A 15,647-nucleotide genomic window follows, 5' to 3' on the forward strand; every position below is an offset into this window, starting at 1 on the left:
GCCCCGCCTATCTGGGCTTCTGGTCCCGCCCAGGTTCTTGTCCCTCGGGCCCCAGCCTCGCCCCTCCTCGGCTCTGACTCCACCCCTTCTCCGGAGCCTGGGAGGCGGGGCTAAGAACCACAGAGATGGCCGGGCCTCCGAGCGGCCCAGGGCGGCCGGAAGTTTGCGGGGCGGGGCGGACGCGGGTGGCCAAGGCCCGTTTCCGGCGGCGTCGCGCGTTTGCGAACCTCGGGTGGTCCTCAGGGAGGGTGAGTCGGCGCGGCGGGCGCGGACTCGGGTTGTCCTCGGTCCGAGTGATCCCTGATCGCTTCCTGCGCCCTCCCGCCTTCGGCACTGGGGTCCCCGCGTCCCCCGGGCCTCCAGTCGGGAAAGCGCGGGGGCTTTGCGGGGCCTCGAGCGCCTGGCGTGGGAGGTGGTCGAGCCCAGCCACCCTCCCCCGCGGCGGCGCGAGGTGGGCTTCGTTTGGCCGAGTCTCGCAGCTCCCCGCAGACCCCGCTCGTGGCAGCCACGGTGTCAGGGGCCTGAGCAAGGCGAGCTCCAGCTGCGGCCTTTTCTTCAGGCCTGGGTCCACTCCCGTGGCCCTGACTCCTCCTCCTGCGAAATCACCTCCTTCTAGAGCCTTTTCTCTTTCTATTTATGGCCCTGGAAGGCCTAGGATAAGTGACAATGGAGGAAAGAACGGTGCCTTGGGTGGGGTAGGCTGTTTGTCTTCTCTAAATTCTGGTTGCTATTCCGGGCATTCCTACTGTCAGGAGCCAGGTGGGGGGGATCAGCCTACCTGTGCCGGTGACCTGGGGCTTCCACCCACAAACCACTTTCTGGGCCAGAAGCTGCCATACGAAGACTCTTTTTCCCATTCCGACCTCCCGGGGGAATGCCTGGGCAGGTAGAGGGTCTGGGGTCATTGGCTTAATTGAGGTGAACGATTTATATCAGATTACATCCCTGTGCCTGGTTCCATCCTGGCGACAGGTGAGCTGGAGACTGGAATTTATGTACTTGAGGGCAGGGGTTTCCATGTCCACTCTTGTCTTCCCTACAGTTTGTCATTTTTGCTCCTGCCTTCTCCAACCTCCAGTCGCTCACTGCCTTCCGTTGCTGTCGGGAATTTACCCACACTGGTTCATCCAACCCCATTTCTTCTTGCTTCAGGCCCTTTCACATGCTATTCCTGCTGCCCGGAGTGCTCTCTCCACCTCCATTACCTTGGCCGAGGTCCCTGGGGAAGTGACCCATTACACTGAACGTTCTAGTCTAAGTGGCTTTCATAGTTCCCTGTACTTGAGCGCTGTCGTGGTTGCAGTGTGCTTATTTGTGTGGTTATTTAACTCTTTCCTCCGCCAGACTGCTTCGTGAAGGCAGGGTCCTCGTGTCCACTACTGTATCCCCATTACTCAGTGCCTGGCACGTGGCATCCACTTCTTACGGCTTTGTGGAGTGAGTCACACATGCCACACACACATACACTCTAAAGAGGAACAAGAGTTCAGTGGGCCTCCTTCACTCAAGCGCCATGGCTGCTTCAGCCCAGCCCCGTGTCCCTGCTAGAGAAATCTGGGGCTGGAGGTAAAGGAGCAGAGAGCACAGCACCCCCTTGATTAGCCTGGAAGTCGGCCTTCTGGCACCCTGACCTCTAATCCTTTCATAATTGCCAACAGGTCTCTCGGCCAGAACACGTGGATGCCCACCCACCACTGAGCCTCATGGTAGGAAGCTTGACTGCCTCCTTCCCCTCGCATGTCCTGTGAAGGCCCACCTCCTGCTCTGCCCACTGGCCCTGGGCCCAGACCCTACCTTGGCCCTTGCTGGGCTTAGGAAGGCCCCCTTGCCCCCAACCCCAAGGTAGTGAGCAAACCCCTGCCCAAACCGGGGCCTAATTGAGGCTCTTGAGGGGGGACGGTTGTATGACCACCATGGACTGGGTTCCTTCCTCCTCCCCGAGACTGCCCCTCCCCAGAATATTAGAGGCAGGGGAGTCCTGGTGAGCGTCTCGCCCAACCCCATGGGGCAGCTGCCTGAGACATGTCATGAGGCAGCGCCAGAAGGGGGCTGGCACCCAGGGATTCCTGGGGTGCTGGTGTGTGTCCTTTCAGGAGGTGGTAACATTTGGCGATGTGGCTGTGCACTTCTCTCGGGAGGAGTGGCAGTGTCTGGACCCTGGCCAGAGGGCCCTCTACAGGGAAGTGATGCTGGAGAACCACAGCAGTGTGGCTGGACTAGGTGAGGCTGCACCTCGGGGCCCCTTCCCCTGCATCATCAGTCAGCACCCACCCAGCCAGGCCTCCATCAGAGGCTGGGGTATGCAGGCCAAACGCTCAGACCCTTGTGGGCTCCACAGGGGGCTTGGACTCATGAGTGGTGTGCCAGGCTGGTTCCTAGCTTTGCCCATGTCATGGGGTTCAGCCCCCAGGGAGTGGGTGGGATTCTGGGAGTTAGTAAAGCCTCTTTTTTTCCTAACCTGTTAAATTGTGAGAAATAGAATCCAAACTTGAAATAGCTTAGACAAGAAAAGAGAAATTATTGGGTGGAGAAATCCAAGGAAAAGGTTGTGCAACGAGCAAGAGGTGGCAGCGACGCCCACACGGCTGCTTTGCAGATGCCGTCATCCCCTTGCCCCTCCTGTCCTGCCCTTAGTCTCCTCTCTGAACTCCACCACCGCCACAGGCAGCCACTGCGCTGCTCTTTATGTCCATGCCTGTGTCCTCACAAGCTGTGTACTGTGGTTGGATTGCAACTTGGTGAGGGGGGTGCGTCTAACTTGGGCCTTGCCGGGCCTCTTGCCTGTGACTAAGCCCCCTGCTGCATCAGACCCCCGAGAGAGTGCCTGTGCTGGGGGATCAGGAGTGGAACTGATGCAGGCATCGTTGGTTGGCCAGGAGCTTCTTGGGGTGTTGGACCAGGCCTGTACCCGTCTGTCCCGGCTAGTCTGGCAAAGTCCAGCTTTCTGTTTTGCCAGTCAGATAAGTGTACGGTGGGAGGCTGTTGTAGTTTGAGTTTGCATTTCTTTGATTTCTGCTGAGCTTGAGCCTATTTTCACACCCTCATTAGCTTGCCAGGTTCTTCTGTGAAATATCTGCTCAGGGCATTTGCCCATATTCTAGGTCCGCTGTGTCTTATTGCTTTGAAGGTGTTGTTTTTTCATTCTGTCTAAGATGCCTTACTTTGTAAAACATGTAGTTATGTACACATCATTATTTTAAGAAAGTTGGAATGCTACTGATTACATGCATTTTTTAATCATTTAATTTTACTTTATACTTTTTAAAGAGCCCTCTTAGACTCATTTAGATGTGGTTTACCCTGTCTCACTGAAATAGGAAAAGACACATGCAGTGAGGGTCTTTTTTTTGAGATTTTGAGATGGAGTCTCGCTCTGTCACCCATGCCGGAGTGCCATGGCGCGATCTTGGCTCACCGCAACCTCCATCTCCTGGGTTCAAGCGATTCTCCTGCCTCAGCCTCCCGAGTAGCTGGGACTACAGGCGTGAGCCACCACGCCCAGCCGGAGTAAGGGTACTTCTAATATTTCTTCACAGCTTTTAGTGACCCCACTCTCTGGTTTGGTTATCTGTGTCCATGCTTTCCACATGATGGCAACCTGTGGGCCTGGCCATCTAGAGGTGCTGCAGCTTTTCGTAAGTGGTGTTGGGGTTTTCTTCATCCGGTGAGCTTGGTGCTTGAGCTTTCTTGCTTGGCATGTAGCAGCTCCATCTGCTGTGCCTGTCCTCCTCTCTCAGGCCCTGTGTGTACACAGTTGCTGATGTACCAGTAACTGGAATTGCAGTCATTCCCCCAGCAGCAGTTTGCTTCTCCAGGCTCAAAGGTACAGCTGCTGTTCTTTTTCCATGGCTTCTGTCTATTTATAATGTCCTGCTGCTGTGCCAAGTCACAGGGTAAAGCTTTTGAAGACAGTGTACAGAGCAGCTGAATTCAGCATGTATTGTATGATGGTGCTGGTGACTTACCTGCAGCAGTGACTGAGCAGCTGGGGCACAGGCAGTGATGGTGTGTCACAGCTGCCACCTGGCGGATGACATCAATTCCTAGATGCGTCCAAGAGATGGGAAAGGGTTTTATAAAAACACTGTCTTAGGGCCGGGCGCGGTGGCTCATATCTGTAATCCCAGCACTTTGGGAGGCTGAGGCGGGTGGATCACGAGGTCAGGAGATCGAGACCATCCTGGCCAACAGGGTGAAACCCCCGTCTCTACTAAAAATACAAAAATTAGCTGGGTGTGGTGGCGCATGCCTGTAATCCCAGCTACTCGGGAGGCTGAGGCACGAGAATCGCTTGAACCCTGGAGGCGGAGCTTGCAGTGAGCCGAGATCGCACCACTGCAATCCAGCCTGGGCAACAGAGCGAGACTCCATCTAAAAAAAAAAAAAAAAAGACTATCTTAGAATTTATCAAATATGATAAGTACCAGGTTAGTTTTGTGTATTATAAATCACTTTTTCAGCCGGACATGGTGTTGCATGCCTGTAGTCCCAGCTACTGGGTAGAGCGAGGAGGGAGGATTGCCTGAGCCTGGAAGGTCAAGGTTGGAGTGAGCTATGATTGTGCCACTGCAGTCCAGCCTAGGCAACAGAGTGAGACCCTGTCTAAAAAAAAATCTTCTCTGCTTCTTTTGTGTTTGTTAACTTTGTTAGGTCAGATTTTAATGTAATTACTGTGTTTTTGCCTTATGGATTGTCTCTTTGAAGTTTTATTTAAAAGTTCTGTCCGGGCACGGTGGCTCACGCCTGTAATCCCAGCGCTTTGGGAGGCCAAGGCGGGCGGATTGCCTCAACTCAGGAGTTCGAGACCAGCCTGGGCAACACAGTGAAACCCTGTCTCTACTAAAATGCAAAAAAAAAAAAAAAAATTAGCTGGGCATGGCAGTGTGCACCTGTAGTCCCAGCTACTTGGGAGGCTGAGGCAGGAGAATTGCTCGAAGCTGGGAGGCAGAGGTTGCAGTGAGCCGGGATTGTGCCACTGCACTCCAGCCTGGGTGACAGAGCGAGACTCTGTCTCCAAAAAAAAAAAAAAAGTTCTTCCCTGGCTGGGTGTGGTGGCTCACACCTGTAATCCCAGCACTTTGGGAGGCCGTGGCGGGCAGATCACCTGAGGTCAGAGTTTGAGACCAGCCTGACCAACATGATGACACCCCGTCTCTACTAAAAATACAGACATTAGCCAGGCGTGGTGGCGGGTGGTTGTAATCTTGGCTTCTCAGGAGGCTGAGGCAGGAGAATTCCTTGAACCCAGGAGGCAGAGGTTGCACCGAGCCGAGATCACACCAGTGCACTCCAGCCTGGGTGACAGAGTGAGACTCCGTCTCAAAAAAAAGTTCTTCCCTCCTCCAAGGTCACTGAGATGGGCTTCATTTTCTCCTGTGGATTTTATAGTTTGTATTTCTCATCTGTATCCCAGCTCCACATCTGTATTGGGGTTACGTAAAAATCCCTGTTTTATTTTGTCCACACATAGCTGTTTTCCCCAACATCATCTATTAAACAGTCTCCTTGGCCAGGCTCGGTGGCTCACACCTGTAATCCCAGCACTTTGAAGTAGGCCGAGGTGGGCGGATCACCTGAGGTCAGGAGTTCGAGACCAGCCAGGCCAACATGGTGAAACCTCGTCTCTACTAAAAATACAAAAATTAGCTGGGTGTGGTGGCTCACGCCTGTAATCCCAGCTACTCAGAAGGCTGAGACAGGAGAATCGCTTGAACCTGGGAGGTTGAGGTTGCAGTGAGCTGAGATTGTGCCACTGCACTTCAGTCTGGGCAATAAGCGAGACTTTGTCTCAAAAAAAAAAAAAAAAAAAAAAGATTATCTCCTTTTCCTGTTGACATGTGGAGCCACCATTTTCATCTATGAAATGGGGTGTTTCTGAACCCTGTTCTCTTCCCTGAATCTCTTGTGGGCCAGCTGTGGGCCAGCTTCCTGCTTTTGGTTTGTTTTGGTTTTTTTTGTTTGTTTGCTCATTTGTGTTTTTGGCTTTTTTTTGAAATAAAGTCTCACCCTGTCGCCTGGGCTGGAGTACAGTGGTGCGATCTCGGCTCACTGCAACCTCTGCCTCCCAGGTTCAAGCAATTCTTGTGCCTCAGCCTCCTGAGTAGCTGGGATTACAGCTACTCAGGCATGTGCCACCACACCCGGCCAATTTTTTGTATTTTTACTAGAGATGGGGTTTCACCATGTTGGCCAGGCTGGTCTGGAACTCCTGACCTCAGGTTATCCACCCACCTTGGCCTCCCAAAGTGCTGGGATTACAGTTGTGAGCCACCGTGCCCGGCCAGTTTGGCTTTGTTTTTTATTTTGAGGTGGTTTTTGTTTTTTGCTTTAATTTTGTAGTGTTTCTTAATACTACAAGAATACTAAAAGAATTAAACTCACCCGTTTAATTCTTTTTTTTCTGGGACGGAGTTTCGCTCTTGTTGCCCAGGCTCGAGTGCAATGGCGCGATCTCGGTTCACTGCAACCTCCGGCTGTTGGGTTCAAGTGATTCGCCGCCTCAGCCTCCTGAGTAGCTGGGATTACAGGCATGTGCCACTACACCCGGCTAATTTTTATATTTTAAGTAGAGATGAGGTTTCACCATGTTGGCCAGGCTGGTCTCGAACTAACCTCAGGTGATCCACCCGCCTCGACCTCCCAAAGTGCTGGGATTACAGGCTTGAGCCACCACGCCCGGCTGCATACAAATTTGAGAATAAGTTGAGTTCCTAAAAGCCACTGGAATTTTTATTGGGAGTGCTTTGAAACTGTTTTCTGTCAATGTAAAAGTTTTGATTTTTTTGCTTTGTGAATGTATTTTTAGCTGATTATTGCTGTAGTACAAAAATGCTGCTGGTTCTGGAGGATGATCTTACATCTGGCAACTTTGTGGAACTCCCTGGGTAAATCAGTGTTGCTCCGTGATTCTGCTGTTTTCCAGCAGGAGGATTCCTGCAAATGAGAGTTTGGTATTTTCCCTCCCAGCCCTCACTCCTCCCATCTCTGCCTTTGCAGTGGCCAGCACAGTGTTAAACAGGACCGTGTGGGCATGTTGTGTTCCTGATTTTAAAGGGAATGCATCTACATAACCACAGAATTTGGCTAAGGAGTTTTGTTTTTTGTTTTTAATCATAAATACTGAATTTCAAATTCTTTTTCTGCATCATTTGAGACACGTGATTTATTTTCTTTATTAATGCAGGAAATTACATTGTTATATTTTCTTGTATTCCTGGAATAAGCCTTACTTAAATCACGATATTTATATATAAATTTTGATATGCCTTTGGATTCAACTAGCCAATATTGTATTTTTGTGTTTCTGTTCATAAGTGAAATGTATATATATATATGTATATATATTTCCTTTTTTTTTTTTTTTTGAGACAGAGTCTCGCTCTGTTGCCCAGGCTGGAGTGCAGTGGCATGATCTCGGCTCACTGCAAGCTCCGCCTCCCAGGTTCACGCCATTCTCCTGCCTCAGCCTCCCGAGTAGCTGGGACTACAGGCGCCCACCACCATGCTTGGCTAATTTTTTTGTATTTTTAGTAGAGATGGGGTTTCACTATGTTAGCCAGGATGGTCTTGATCTCCTGACCTTGTGATCCGCCTGCCTCGGGCTCCCAAAGTGCTGGGATTACAGGCATGAGCCACCGCAACTGGCCTATGTTTCTTTTTGTGTATTGTCCTTATGTAATTTTGACATGTTTGATAAATGGCATTTGGCATACAAGTAGAACTTGGTGGAGCTAATCTGTAAAACCATTGGGACCTTGGGCTTTTGGGGAAGGAAAGTCTTGGATTAGCATTTATGCATTTATATTTTCTTTTCTTTTTTTTTTTTTAAAGAGTTGGGGTTTTGCTCTGTTGTCCAGCCTAGAGTACAGTGGTGCGATTATAGCTCACTGCAGCCTTGAACTCCTGGGCTCAAGTGATTCTGCCACTTGAGTTTCCCTAGTAGCTGGGACTATAGGTGTGCGCCACCATGCTCAGCTGTTTTTTCTTTCTTTGTAGGGTTGGGGTCTGTCATGTTGCCGCAGGCTAGTCTTAAAACTTCTGGCCTCAAGCAGTCCTGCCTCGGCCTTCCAAAATGCTGGGATTATAGGCATGGGCCACCTTGCCTGGCATTTCCTTTGCTTTTAATCTGTTATATTTGTAATTGTGTCTCTTATTCTCTGTTTTTTGGCAGCATCTTCTCACTAAGTGGACCTTGATTGGTTTTGTCATGAGTCTGTCATATTCATGTTTTCAAATAACTGGCTTTTGCTTTTGCCTTTTTTGGGGGGTTGGGTTGGAGGATGTTTTTATTTGTCTTTGTTCTCTAGCTCTCTGAATCCTGCCCCAGATTTATTATTTTCTTCCTTTTTATTTATGTGAGTTTGATGTGTGTGGTGTTTGTTTGGCTTTTTTAATTTTTTGAGATAAAGTTTCACTCTGTTTCCCAGGGTGGAGTGCAGTGGCTTACTGCAGCCTGGACTGCCTGGGTTCCAGCGATCCTCCCATCGTGTTGGCCAGGCTGGTCTCGAACTCCTGACCTTCAGGTGATCCACCCGCCTTGGCCTCCCAAAGTGCTGGAATTACAGGTGTGAGCCACCACGCCTGGCCATTCTCAACCTCTTGAACTTACTATTTACCTCATTTGTGTTTTAAAATGATCATTTCTAGTAAATGTATCTAAAAGTATAAAATTTTTCTGGGTATAGCGGCATATGCCTATAATCTCAGTTACTTAGGAGGCTGAGGCAGGAGGATTGTTTGAGCCCAGGAGTTTGAGGCCAGCCTGGGCAACATAGCGAGACCACATGTCTGCAAAGAATTTAAAAATTAGCTGGGTGTGGTGTCACGCACCTGTAGTCCTAGCTACTCAGTAGGTTGAGGCGGGAGGATTGGTCTAGGCTATAGTGAGCTGTGATGGTGCCACTGCACTCCGGCCTGAGTGCTAGAGCAAGACCGTATCTCTAAATAAATAACATTTTATCTTTACATACTGCTTGGGCTGCATCCTATAAATTCTGACTCATAATAAATACAGTTGCCACTTAGTCATTTATTATGTAGTTTCCAAGTAGCTAATGGCATCTAAGCACCATTTTGTGGTGAGTTTCACACTGAGTTGCATTTGCCTGGGCGCGTGTTCTGTGGTATGTTCTTTGGCATGTCTGTGACTCAGTTTGTGGCTTGACCCAAGGCTGTTTCTTTGTTCCACATGTACTTGGAGAGAATATGCATTTTCTGTTGAATGTGGAGTCCTGCCTGCATCTGGGGGTTTCGGCTTATTGGCTATAGGCCTTTGGAATCTCTGCCTGCCTCTTTCCTTCCAGTTGGGGGAACCCTGAAGGAAGCTTCTAAACAGGCCTTGGCTGGCCCATGGATCAACTGCTCATCTCTGTACTGACCGGCACAAAGAGGGTATGGGGGCAGGTGGCCCCAAGAAGGCAGGGTGCCAGGTGGGCCCCCACAGGTCTCTGCCACCCAGTCTGCAGCAAGGGAGGCAGGCCCTGAGGCATCCTTTGTGCAGGGACTTGAGGCTGGAAGGACACTGGCTGAGGACTGGACCTTGGAGCTTTCTGATGCAAAATGTGCTTCGTTTGTGTCTATTCGTCGTTGTTTGTTATCTTATTTTGTAACCACCCCTGCCTCTTGGAGCATCTCTGCTCTCTGAACTGAGGGACAGGCCCGGCTCTGCTAAGTGAAGCTTGGGCTTCTCCTTCTCTCCCGAGTTCCAGGGGTAGAGGCGGACTGTCCTTTGCAGACTGTTTGGTGACAGGGTCGCCTGGAGATTGTGGGAGTCAGGTATCCCTTGCTGTCCAGCCACAGGAGGTGGACAGATTTGGACAGAAAGGGCTGCTGTGTCCCCAGATTCTCCTCACCCTCCACCCGCTCTCCCTGCAGGAGCTTGGCCTGTGCCTTGTAGCCCCCCTGCCCCTTTCCATTTGGAAACTGGGGAAGGCTTAGCCCTGTGCTGCACACGTCCCGTCATGCGGACACTGTTGTCTTCTCTGCCGCACACACAGCAGGATTCCTGGTTTTCAAGCCTGAGCTGATCTCTCGGCTGGAGCAGGGAGAAGAGCCATGGGTCCTCGACCTGCAGGGAGCAGAGGGGACAGAGGCACCAAGGACCTCCAAGACAGGTGAGGCTTAGACCCCATCGCAGAGAAGCCCTGGGGTGAGGAGAAACTGCAGGAGGGGCCTCACAACTGTGGGTAGCTGTGGGTGAGTCGTGGGGGCTACACTGGGATGCCTGGGAATGCCACTGGGGAAGCAGCATCCAGCACCTAGAAGGGAGCATAGACCCGTTGTGGGGCTGCCTTGGGAGAGGCCAAACTGCAGAAGAGCCAAGACACAAAAACCCATGCATTTCCACAAAAACGGAGCTTGTTTTTGAATCATGTCACATTTTGTTCTATTTCTAATTTTACTCATACTTTCGTTAAGCAAAGATACAAACCTATGGATCCAAGTGAAGGGTTAGGTTTGGCATTCAGTAACCTCTCCTCAGGTAAGCGTATTCCCTGAGGCAGCTCCCTTCAGACCCTCTCAGGCTCCAGGAGTGCGTTACTTTCCTGTGGCTGCCATAACAATGAACCACAGACTAGGAAGCTTAAAACAACACAAATTTATTGTCTCACAGCTGTGGAGGCCGGAAATCTGAAACCGGGGGGTCAGCAGGGCCGTGCTCCCTGTGAAGGCTTTAGGGAAGGATCCTGTCCTGCCTCTCCGGGCAGCTGGTGGTTTTCTGGCAGTCCTTGGGTTCCTTGGCTTGTGGGTGCGTCCCTCACTCTGATCTGACTCCTTCACACAGCTGCCTTCTCCCTGCGTGTCTGTGTTCATGTGGCCGTCTCCTTAGAAGGACACCAGTCATGTTGGGTTAGGGGCCACCCCAGTGACCTCATGGTGACTAATTAATCTGCAACGACTGTGTTTCCAAACAAGGTCACGTTCTGAGGTGCTTCAAGTTAGGACTTCAGCCTATCTTGGGGTCCTCAGCCCTAACCAGGGCACCCACTGCCTCGGGCATCAGCTCCTGCTGGGCAGGCGCCTGGCCTGGTGCTCTGCTTCCCTGCTTAGCTGGTGTGCTGCCCAGCGTGACAAGGGAGATGGGTCTGCGTGCATCTCAGCTGCAGAAAGGAAGCCCCTCACCTCCCTTTCAGTTGCTGCTGGGTCATCACTGTCACTGCTGCAGCAGGGCAGGACCAGGTCCTACAGAGGCCACCGGCTTGTAGGGGCCTTGGGAAGCAAGTTGGACAGTCCGAAGTTGTGAAAAGTAGGGGCCGTGGAGCCGGGCACGGTGGCTCACGCCGGCCATTCTAGCGATTTGGGAGGCCGAGGTGGGCGGATCACGAGGTCAGGAGATCGAGACCATCCTGGCTAACACGGTGAAACCCCGTGTCTACTAAAAATACAAAAAATTAACCAGGTGTGGTGGTGGGCACCTGTAGTCCCAGCTACTTGGGAGGCCGAGGCAGGAGAATGGTGTGAGCCCAGGAGGCAGAGCTTGCAGTGAGCCGAGATTGCACCACTGCGCTCCAGCCTGGGTGACAGAGCGAGATGATGTCTCAAAAAAAAAAAAAAAAAAAAAAGTAGGGGCTGTGATCTTACTTCCATTCATATGCCCCTAGGCAGCTTCAAAGGACAAGGAGGGTTTCTGAGCCCTTTCACACCCTGTGGGCCTTGCAGCCGCCCAGGAAGTCTGCATGTGATGTGTGGGAAGAGTGGTCAGGAACCCTGGCCTCACTGGCTCTGCTGGCTACTCCCATGTTATCTTTTCTGCTCAGTCTCCCTGAGAAGGAGGTTCAGCTATAAGGTGGCCCAGTTAAAACCCAGCCGCCCATTAAAATGTCTCCAACATGGACAGGAGAGTTTAAAGAGGGTGCCATGGCAGAAAAGCCAGCTACAGTTGGCAGAAATAGTTCAGTGGGTTTATATGTAGCAGGTGGTCCTTACTGTGATAAAGCAACAACAAAAAAATAGAATCCCACAGTAGGTGTGAGCTGCTGTTGATGGACCCAGCACTTGCTCGCAGACCCGAGAGTCCGGGGCAGGGATGTAGCCTCTTAGATAAAATATGCAGCAGCACAAAACCAGAATACATTAAGCAAGGCAGAAATGCCCAGATATGTTACTTGTCCCCAGCTGGTACAGTCAGCATCAGATACTGAAGGATATTGGCCCAGAGCAGTGGAGGAGCGGCCAGGTCCCAGCTGTGCACCCCCACGCTTTTGACCACCACCGTGCCCCCTGGTGGGTGGTTCCTGGCATCCCCCAACAAAGCCTTGCTGTCAGCCTGGCCCTGCTCTCTCTGCCGCTGCTCTTTATTTTTATTTTTTTTTGAGATGGAGTCTTTGTTGCCCAGGCTGGAGTGCAGTGGCATGATCTTGGCTCACTGCAACCTCTGCCTGCCAGGTTCAAGCGATTCTTGTGCCTCAGCCTACCAAGTAGCTGGGATTACAGGTGTGAGCCACTGCACCTGGCCACCCTGCTCTCTTATCTTCACAGCAGGGGAAGGCTTGGGAGGAGTGTCAGGTAAGCCCTGTTGAAAGAGCAGGCTTGCTGAGGTGGTGTGGTTGTGCAGGGAAAGCAGCACATGAGGACCAGGCCTGGAGATGCCTCCTGTCCTCACAGGCCTTGAGCATCCCTGCTGCACAATGAGGTTGAAGGGGCTTCCTGCTCTGATTCTCCAGGACTGATAGGAAGACCTTTGGAGATCTCTGGAAGCCGGAGACTCACCACCAATGGTTAGGAGTGGGCAGGAACCGAAGCTTGAAGCCCTGTAACTGGGCTGTGCATTCATGTGGGGTAGACTCGGGCTGGTTATAGCTGTGGCTGCGTGGTTGTGGTTGTGAACGTGATTGTGTCGTGGTGGGGACCGTGGTTGTCATGACCATAGCCGTGTGTTGTGGTTGCGTCCTGTCATGGTTTGATCACAGACATCAAGGAGATGTCTGACCTCAGCAGAGGTGCCCTCTAGGGTTACAGAGTAGGACAGAAGCCTGTGCTTACTTGGAGAGTCCAGAAGGAACGCAGATGTCTGGAAGGCCTCCTGGGGGCCTCCAGAAACTTGCAGCCCCAGGGAAGAAGTCAGTGTGGTCTTAGAGGTGGCCATGCACAGCTCAGGGAGAAGCAGGGGAGGTGGCCAGGTGCAAGTTGGCAGCAGCAGCCAGGAGGCAGCTGAGGGGGCTGGGTCCTGCTCAGAGAAGCCCACCCCAGGGAGTAGCTATGAACGGCATAGGTGCCCAGTGCTCTTCTGAGCTCACGTAGTAAGTCCCTTGGCAGCTCTTCCAGCCTTGTTTTCCTCATCACAATCCATGCTCTCCATTCAGAACTCAGACCCTGTACTGTTTCCTCTCCAGCTCGGATGCTGGAGCCCGACCCCGCAGCCTACTCCGTGGTAGCTTCCCACCCTTGCGGTCTTGCTTTGTCTTCTTTGCCTCTGCATGGACTGTGCCCCACACCAGTGCCCTGTGGGATGGATCTCTCTGCTCACAGACCCCAGCCCTGCCCCAGCAATGAACATTCATTGCTATCGAATGAGTGAACAAGGTAAAAAGTATGAAACCACTTTTGAGAACTGTCAAAGGGTCTGCCTTCTCTTGCATGTTTCCACCTGGGGCCTCACAGTGCTCAGTGCAACTATTCTGGGAGCCTTGAGCCCTGGCCCCTGCATTTGTAGTCTTATCATTTCTCTGAGCACAGGGCCTAAGGAACGTCTTTGTTTGTTCCTGTTTATTTCAGATTCTACGATTAGGACTGAAAATGAGCAGGCCTGTGAGGACATGGACATCCTAAAATCAGAATCCTATGGGACAGTGGTCAGAATCTCCCCAAAGGACTTTCCTCAGAATCCTGGCTTTGGAGACGTTTCTGATTCTGAGGTCTGGTTAGACAGTCATCTGGGCAGTCCTGGGCTGAAAGTGACAGGCTTTACCTTCCAAAATAACTGTTTGAATGAGGAGACTGTGGTTCCCAAGACCTACACCAAGGACGCAGCCCAGGGATGTAAGGAGCTGGGAAGCAGCGGCCTGGATTGTCAGCCTCTTGAAAGTCAGAGAGAGAGTGCGGAAGGGATGTCCCAGAGATGCGAGGTGTGTGGCAAAGGCATCAGAGCCACTTCAGACACCGCTCTGCATTGGGAAATTAATACACAGAAAATTAGCAGATGTCAAGAATGCCAAAAAAAGTTATCTGACTGCTTGCAGGGGAAACGTCCAAATAACTGCCATGGAGAGAAGCCGTACGAATGTGCAGAGTGTGGGAAAGTCTTCAGGCTCTGCTCGCAGCTTAATCAGCATCAGAGAATCCACACGGGAGAGAAACCCTTTAAATGCACTGAGTGTGGAAAAGCCTTCCGCCTGAGCTCAAAACTTATTCAGCATCAAAGAATCCACACTGGGGAGAAGCCCTACAGATGTGAGGAATGTGGAAAAGCTTTTGGTCAGAGCTCAAGCCTCATCCACCATCAGAGAATCCACACAGGAGAGAGGCCCTATGGTTGTCGTGAGTGTGGGAAAGCCTTCAGCCAGCAGTCGCAGCTGGTTAGACACCAGAGAACTCACACTGGGGAGAGGCCCTACCCTTGCAAGGAGTGTGGGAAGGCCTTCAGCCAGAGCTCCACCCTAGCCCAGCATCAAAGGATGCATACTGGGGAGAAAGCTCAAATTCTAAAAGCCTCAGACAGTCCAAGCCTTGTTGCACATCAGAGAATTCACGCTGTAGAGAAACCATTTAAGTGTGATGAGTGTGGGAAAGCTTTTAGGTGGATCTCTCGCCTGAGTCAGCATCAGCTGATTCACACTGGAGAGAAGCCTTATAAATGCAACAAGTGTACAAAAGCCTTTGGTTGTAGTTCACGGCTTATTCGCCATCAGAGAACTCACACTGGAGAAAAACCATTTAAATGTGATGAGTGTGGCAAAGGCTTTGTTCAGGGCTCACACCTTATTCAGCATCAGCGAATCCACACTGGAGAGAAACCCTATGTGTGTAATGACTGTGGAAAAGCCTTCAGTCAGAGTTCCAGCCTTATTTACCATCAGAGAATCCATAAAGGAGAGAAGCCCTACGAATGCCTCCAATGCGGAAAAGCTTTCAGCATGAGCACACAGCTTACAATACATCAAAGGGTTCACACCGGAGAGAGGCCCTATAAATGTAGTGAATGTGGGAAAGCCTTCAGTCAAAACTCAACCCTTTTCCAACACCAGATAATTCATGCAGGGGTGAAGCCCTATGAGTGCAGTGAGTGTGGAAAAGCCTTCAGCCGGAGCTCATATCTTATTGAACACCAGAGAATACACACTAGGGCCCAGTGGTTTTACGAATATGGGAATGCCCTGGAAGGGTCCACCTTTGTGAGCCGTAAAAAGGTTAATACTATAAAGAAACTGCATCAGTGTGAAGACTGTGAGAAAATATTTAGGTGGCGTTCACACCTAATTATACACCAGAGAATTCACACCGGGGAGAAGCCTTATAAATGCAATGACTGTGGCAAAGCTTTTAATCGTAGCTCAAGGCTTACCCAGCATCAAAAAATTCACACGGGATAGACCACTTACATATAAATGTGTATATATGTGAATAAACCTACAGCCTTAACTTACTTATTTTATATGGGATCGTTTATACTGACAAACATGTAGAATGTTGGTAAAGGTTCAGAATTGCTC

The 15,647-nt window shown here is 51.0% G+C and overlaps 1 protein-coding gene across 16 annotated transcripts; it reads left to right on the forward strand.

The window, feature by feature from the left end:
- Positions 1 to 118: 118 nt before the first annotated feature.
- On the forward strand, positions 119 to 15,580 carry ZNF7 (zinc finger protein 7). Of its 16 annotated transcripts, none has more exons than XM_055348630.2 (6): positions 162 to 248; positions 1,659 to 1,706; positions 2,094 to 2,220; positions 3,619 to 3,635; positions 9,996 to 10,112; positions 13,714 to 15,580. In XM_055348630.2, the coding sequence occupies exon 6, from the start codon at positions 13,755 to 13,757 to the stop codon at positions 15,525 to 15,527; it is 1,773 nt and encodes a 590-aa protein (XP_055204605.1). In that variant the 5' UTR covers positions 162 to 248; positions 1,659 to 1,706; positions 2,094 to 2,220; positions 3,619 to 3,635; positions 9,996 to 10,112; positions 13,714 to 13,754; the 3' UTR covers positions 15,528 to 15,580. The 16 variants fall into 16 exon arrangements, with proteins under 16 accessions (XP_004047760.4, XP_018887594.2, XP_055204605.1 ...); XM_055348629.2 differs by having other exon boundaries at positions 170 to 248; positions 2,061 to 2,220; XM_004047712.4 differs by lacking the exon at positions 3,619 to 3,635 and having other exon boundaries at positions 119 to 248; positions 2,061 to 2,220.
- Positions 15,581 to 15,647: the final 67 nt, after the last annotated feature.

Source organism: Gorilla gorilla, chromosome 7, assembly GCF_029281585.2.
Source record: "Gorilla gorilla gorilla isolate KB3781 chromosome 7, NHGRI_mGorGor1-v2.1_pri, whole genome shotgun sequence".
NCBI classification, from domain to species: domain Eukaryota; kingdom Metazoa; phylum Chordata; class Mammalia; order Primates; family Hominidae; genus Gorilla; species Gorilla gorilla.

What these genes read in the sequence shown, in the direction of transcription:
- ZNF7 (XM_004047712.4), top strand. Translation starts at nt 126, where the DNA reads ATGGCCGGGCCTCCGAGCGGCCCAGGGCGGCCGGAAGTTTGCGGGGCG. An exon ending in ACCCACCACTGAGCCTCATG is followed by an intron (nt 1,707 to 2,060) that starts GTAGGAAGCTTG and finishes GCTGGCACCCAG; the next exon opens with GGATTCCTGGGGTGCTGGTG. An exon ending in CAGCAGTGTGGCTGGACTAG is followed by an intron (nt 2,221 to 9,995) that starts GTGAGGCTGCAC and finishes CCGCACACACAG; the next exon opens with CAGGATTCCTGGTTTTCAAG.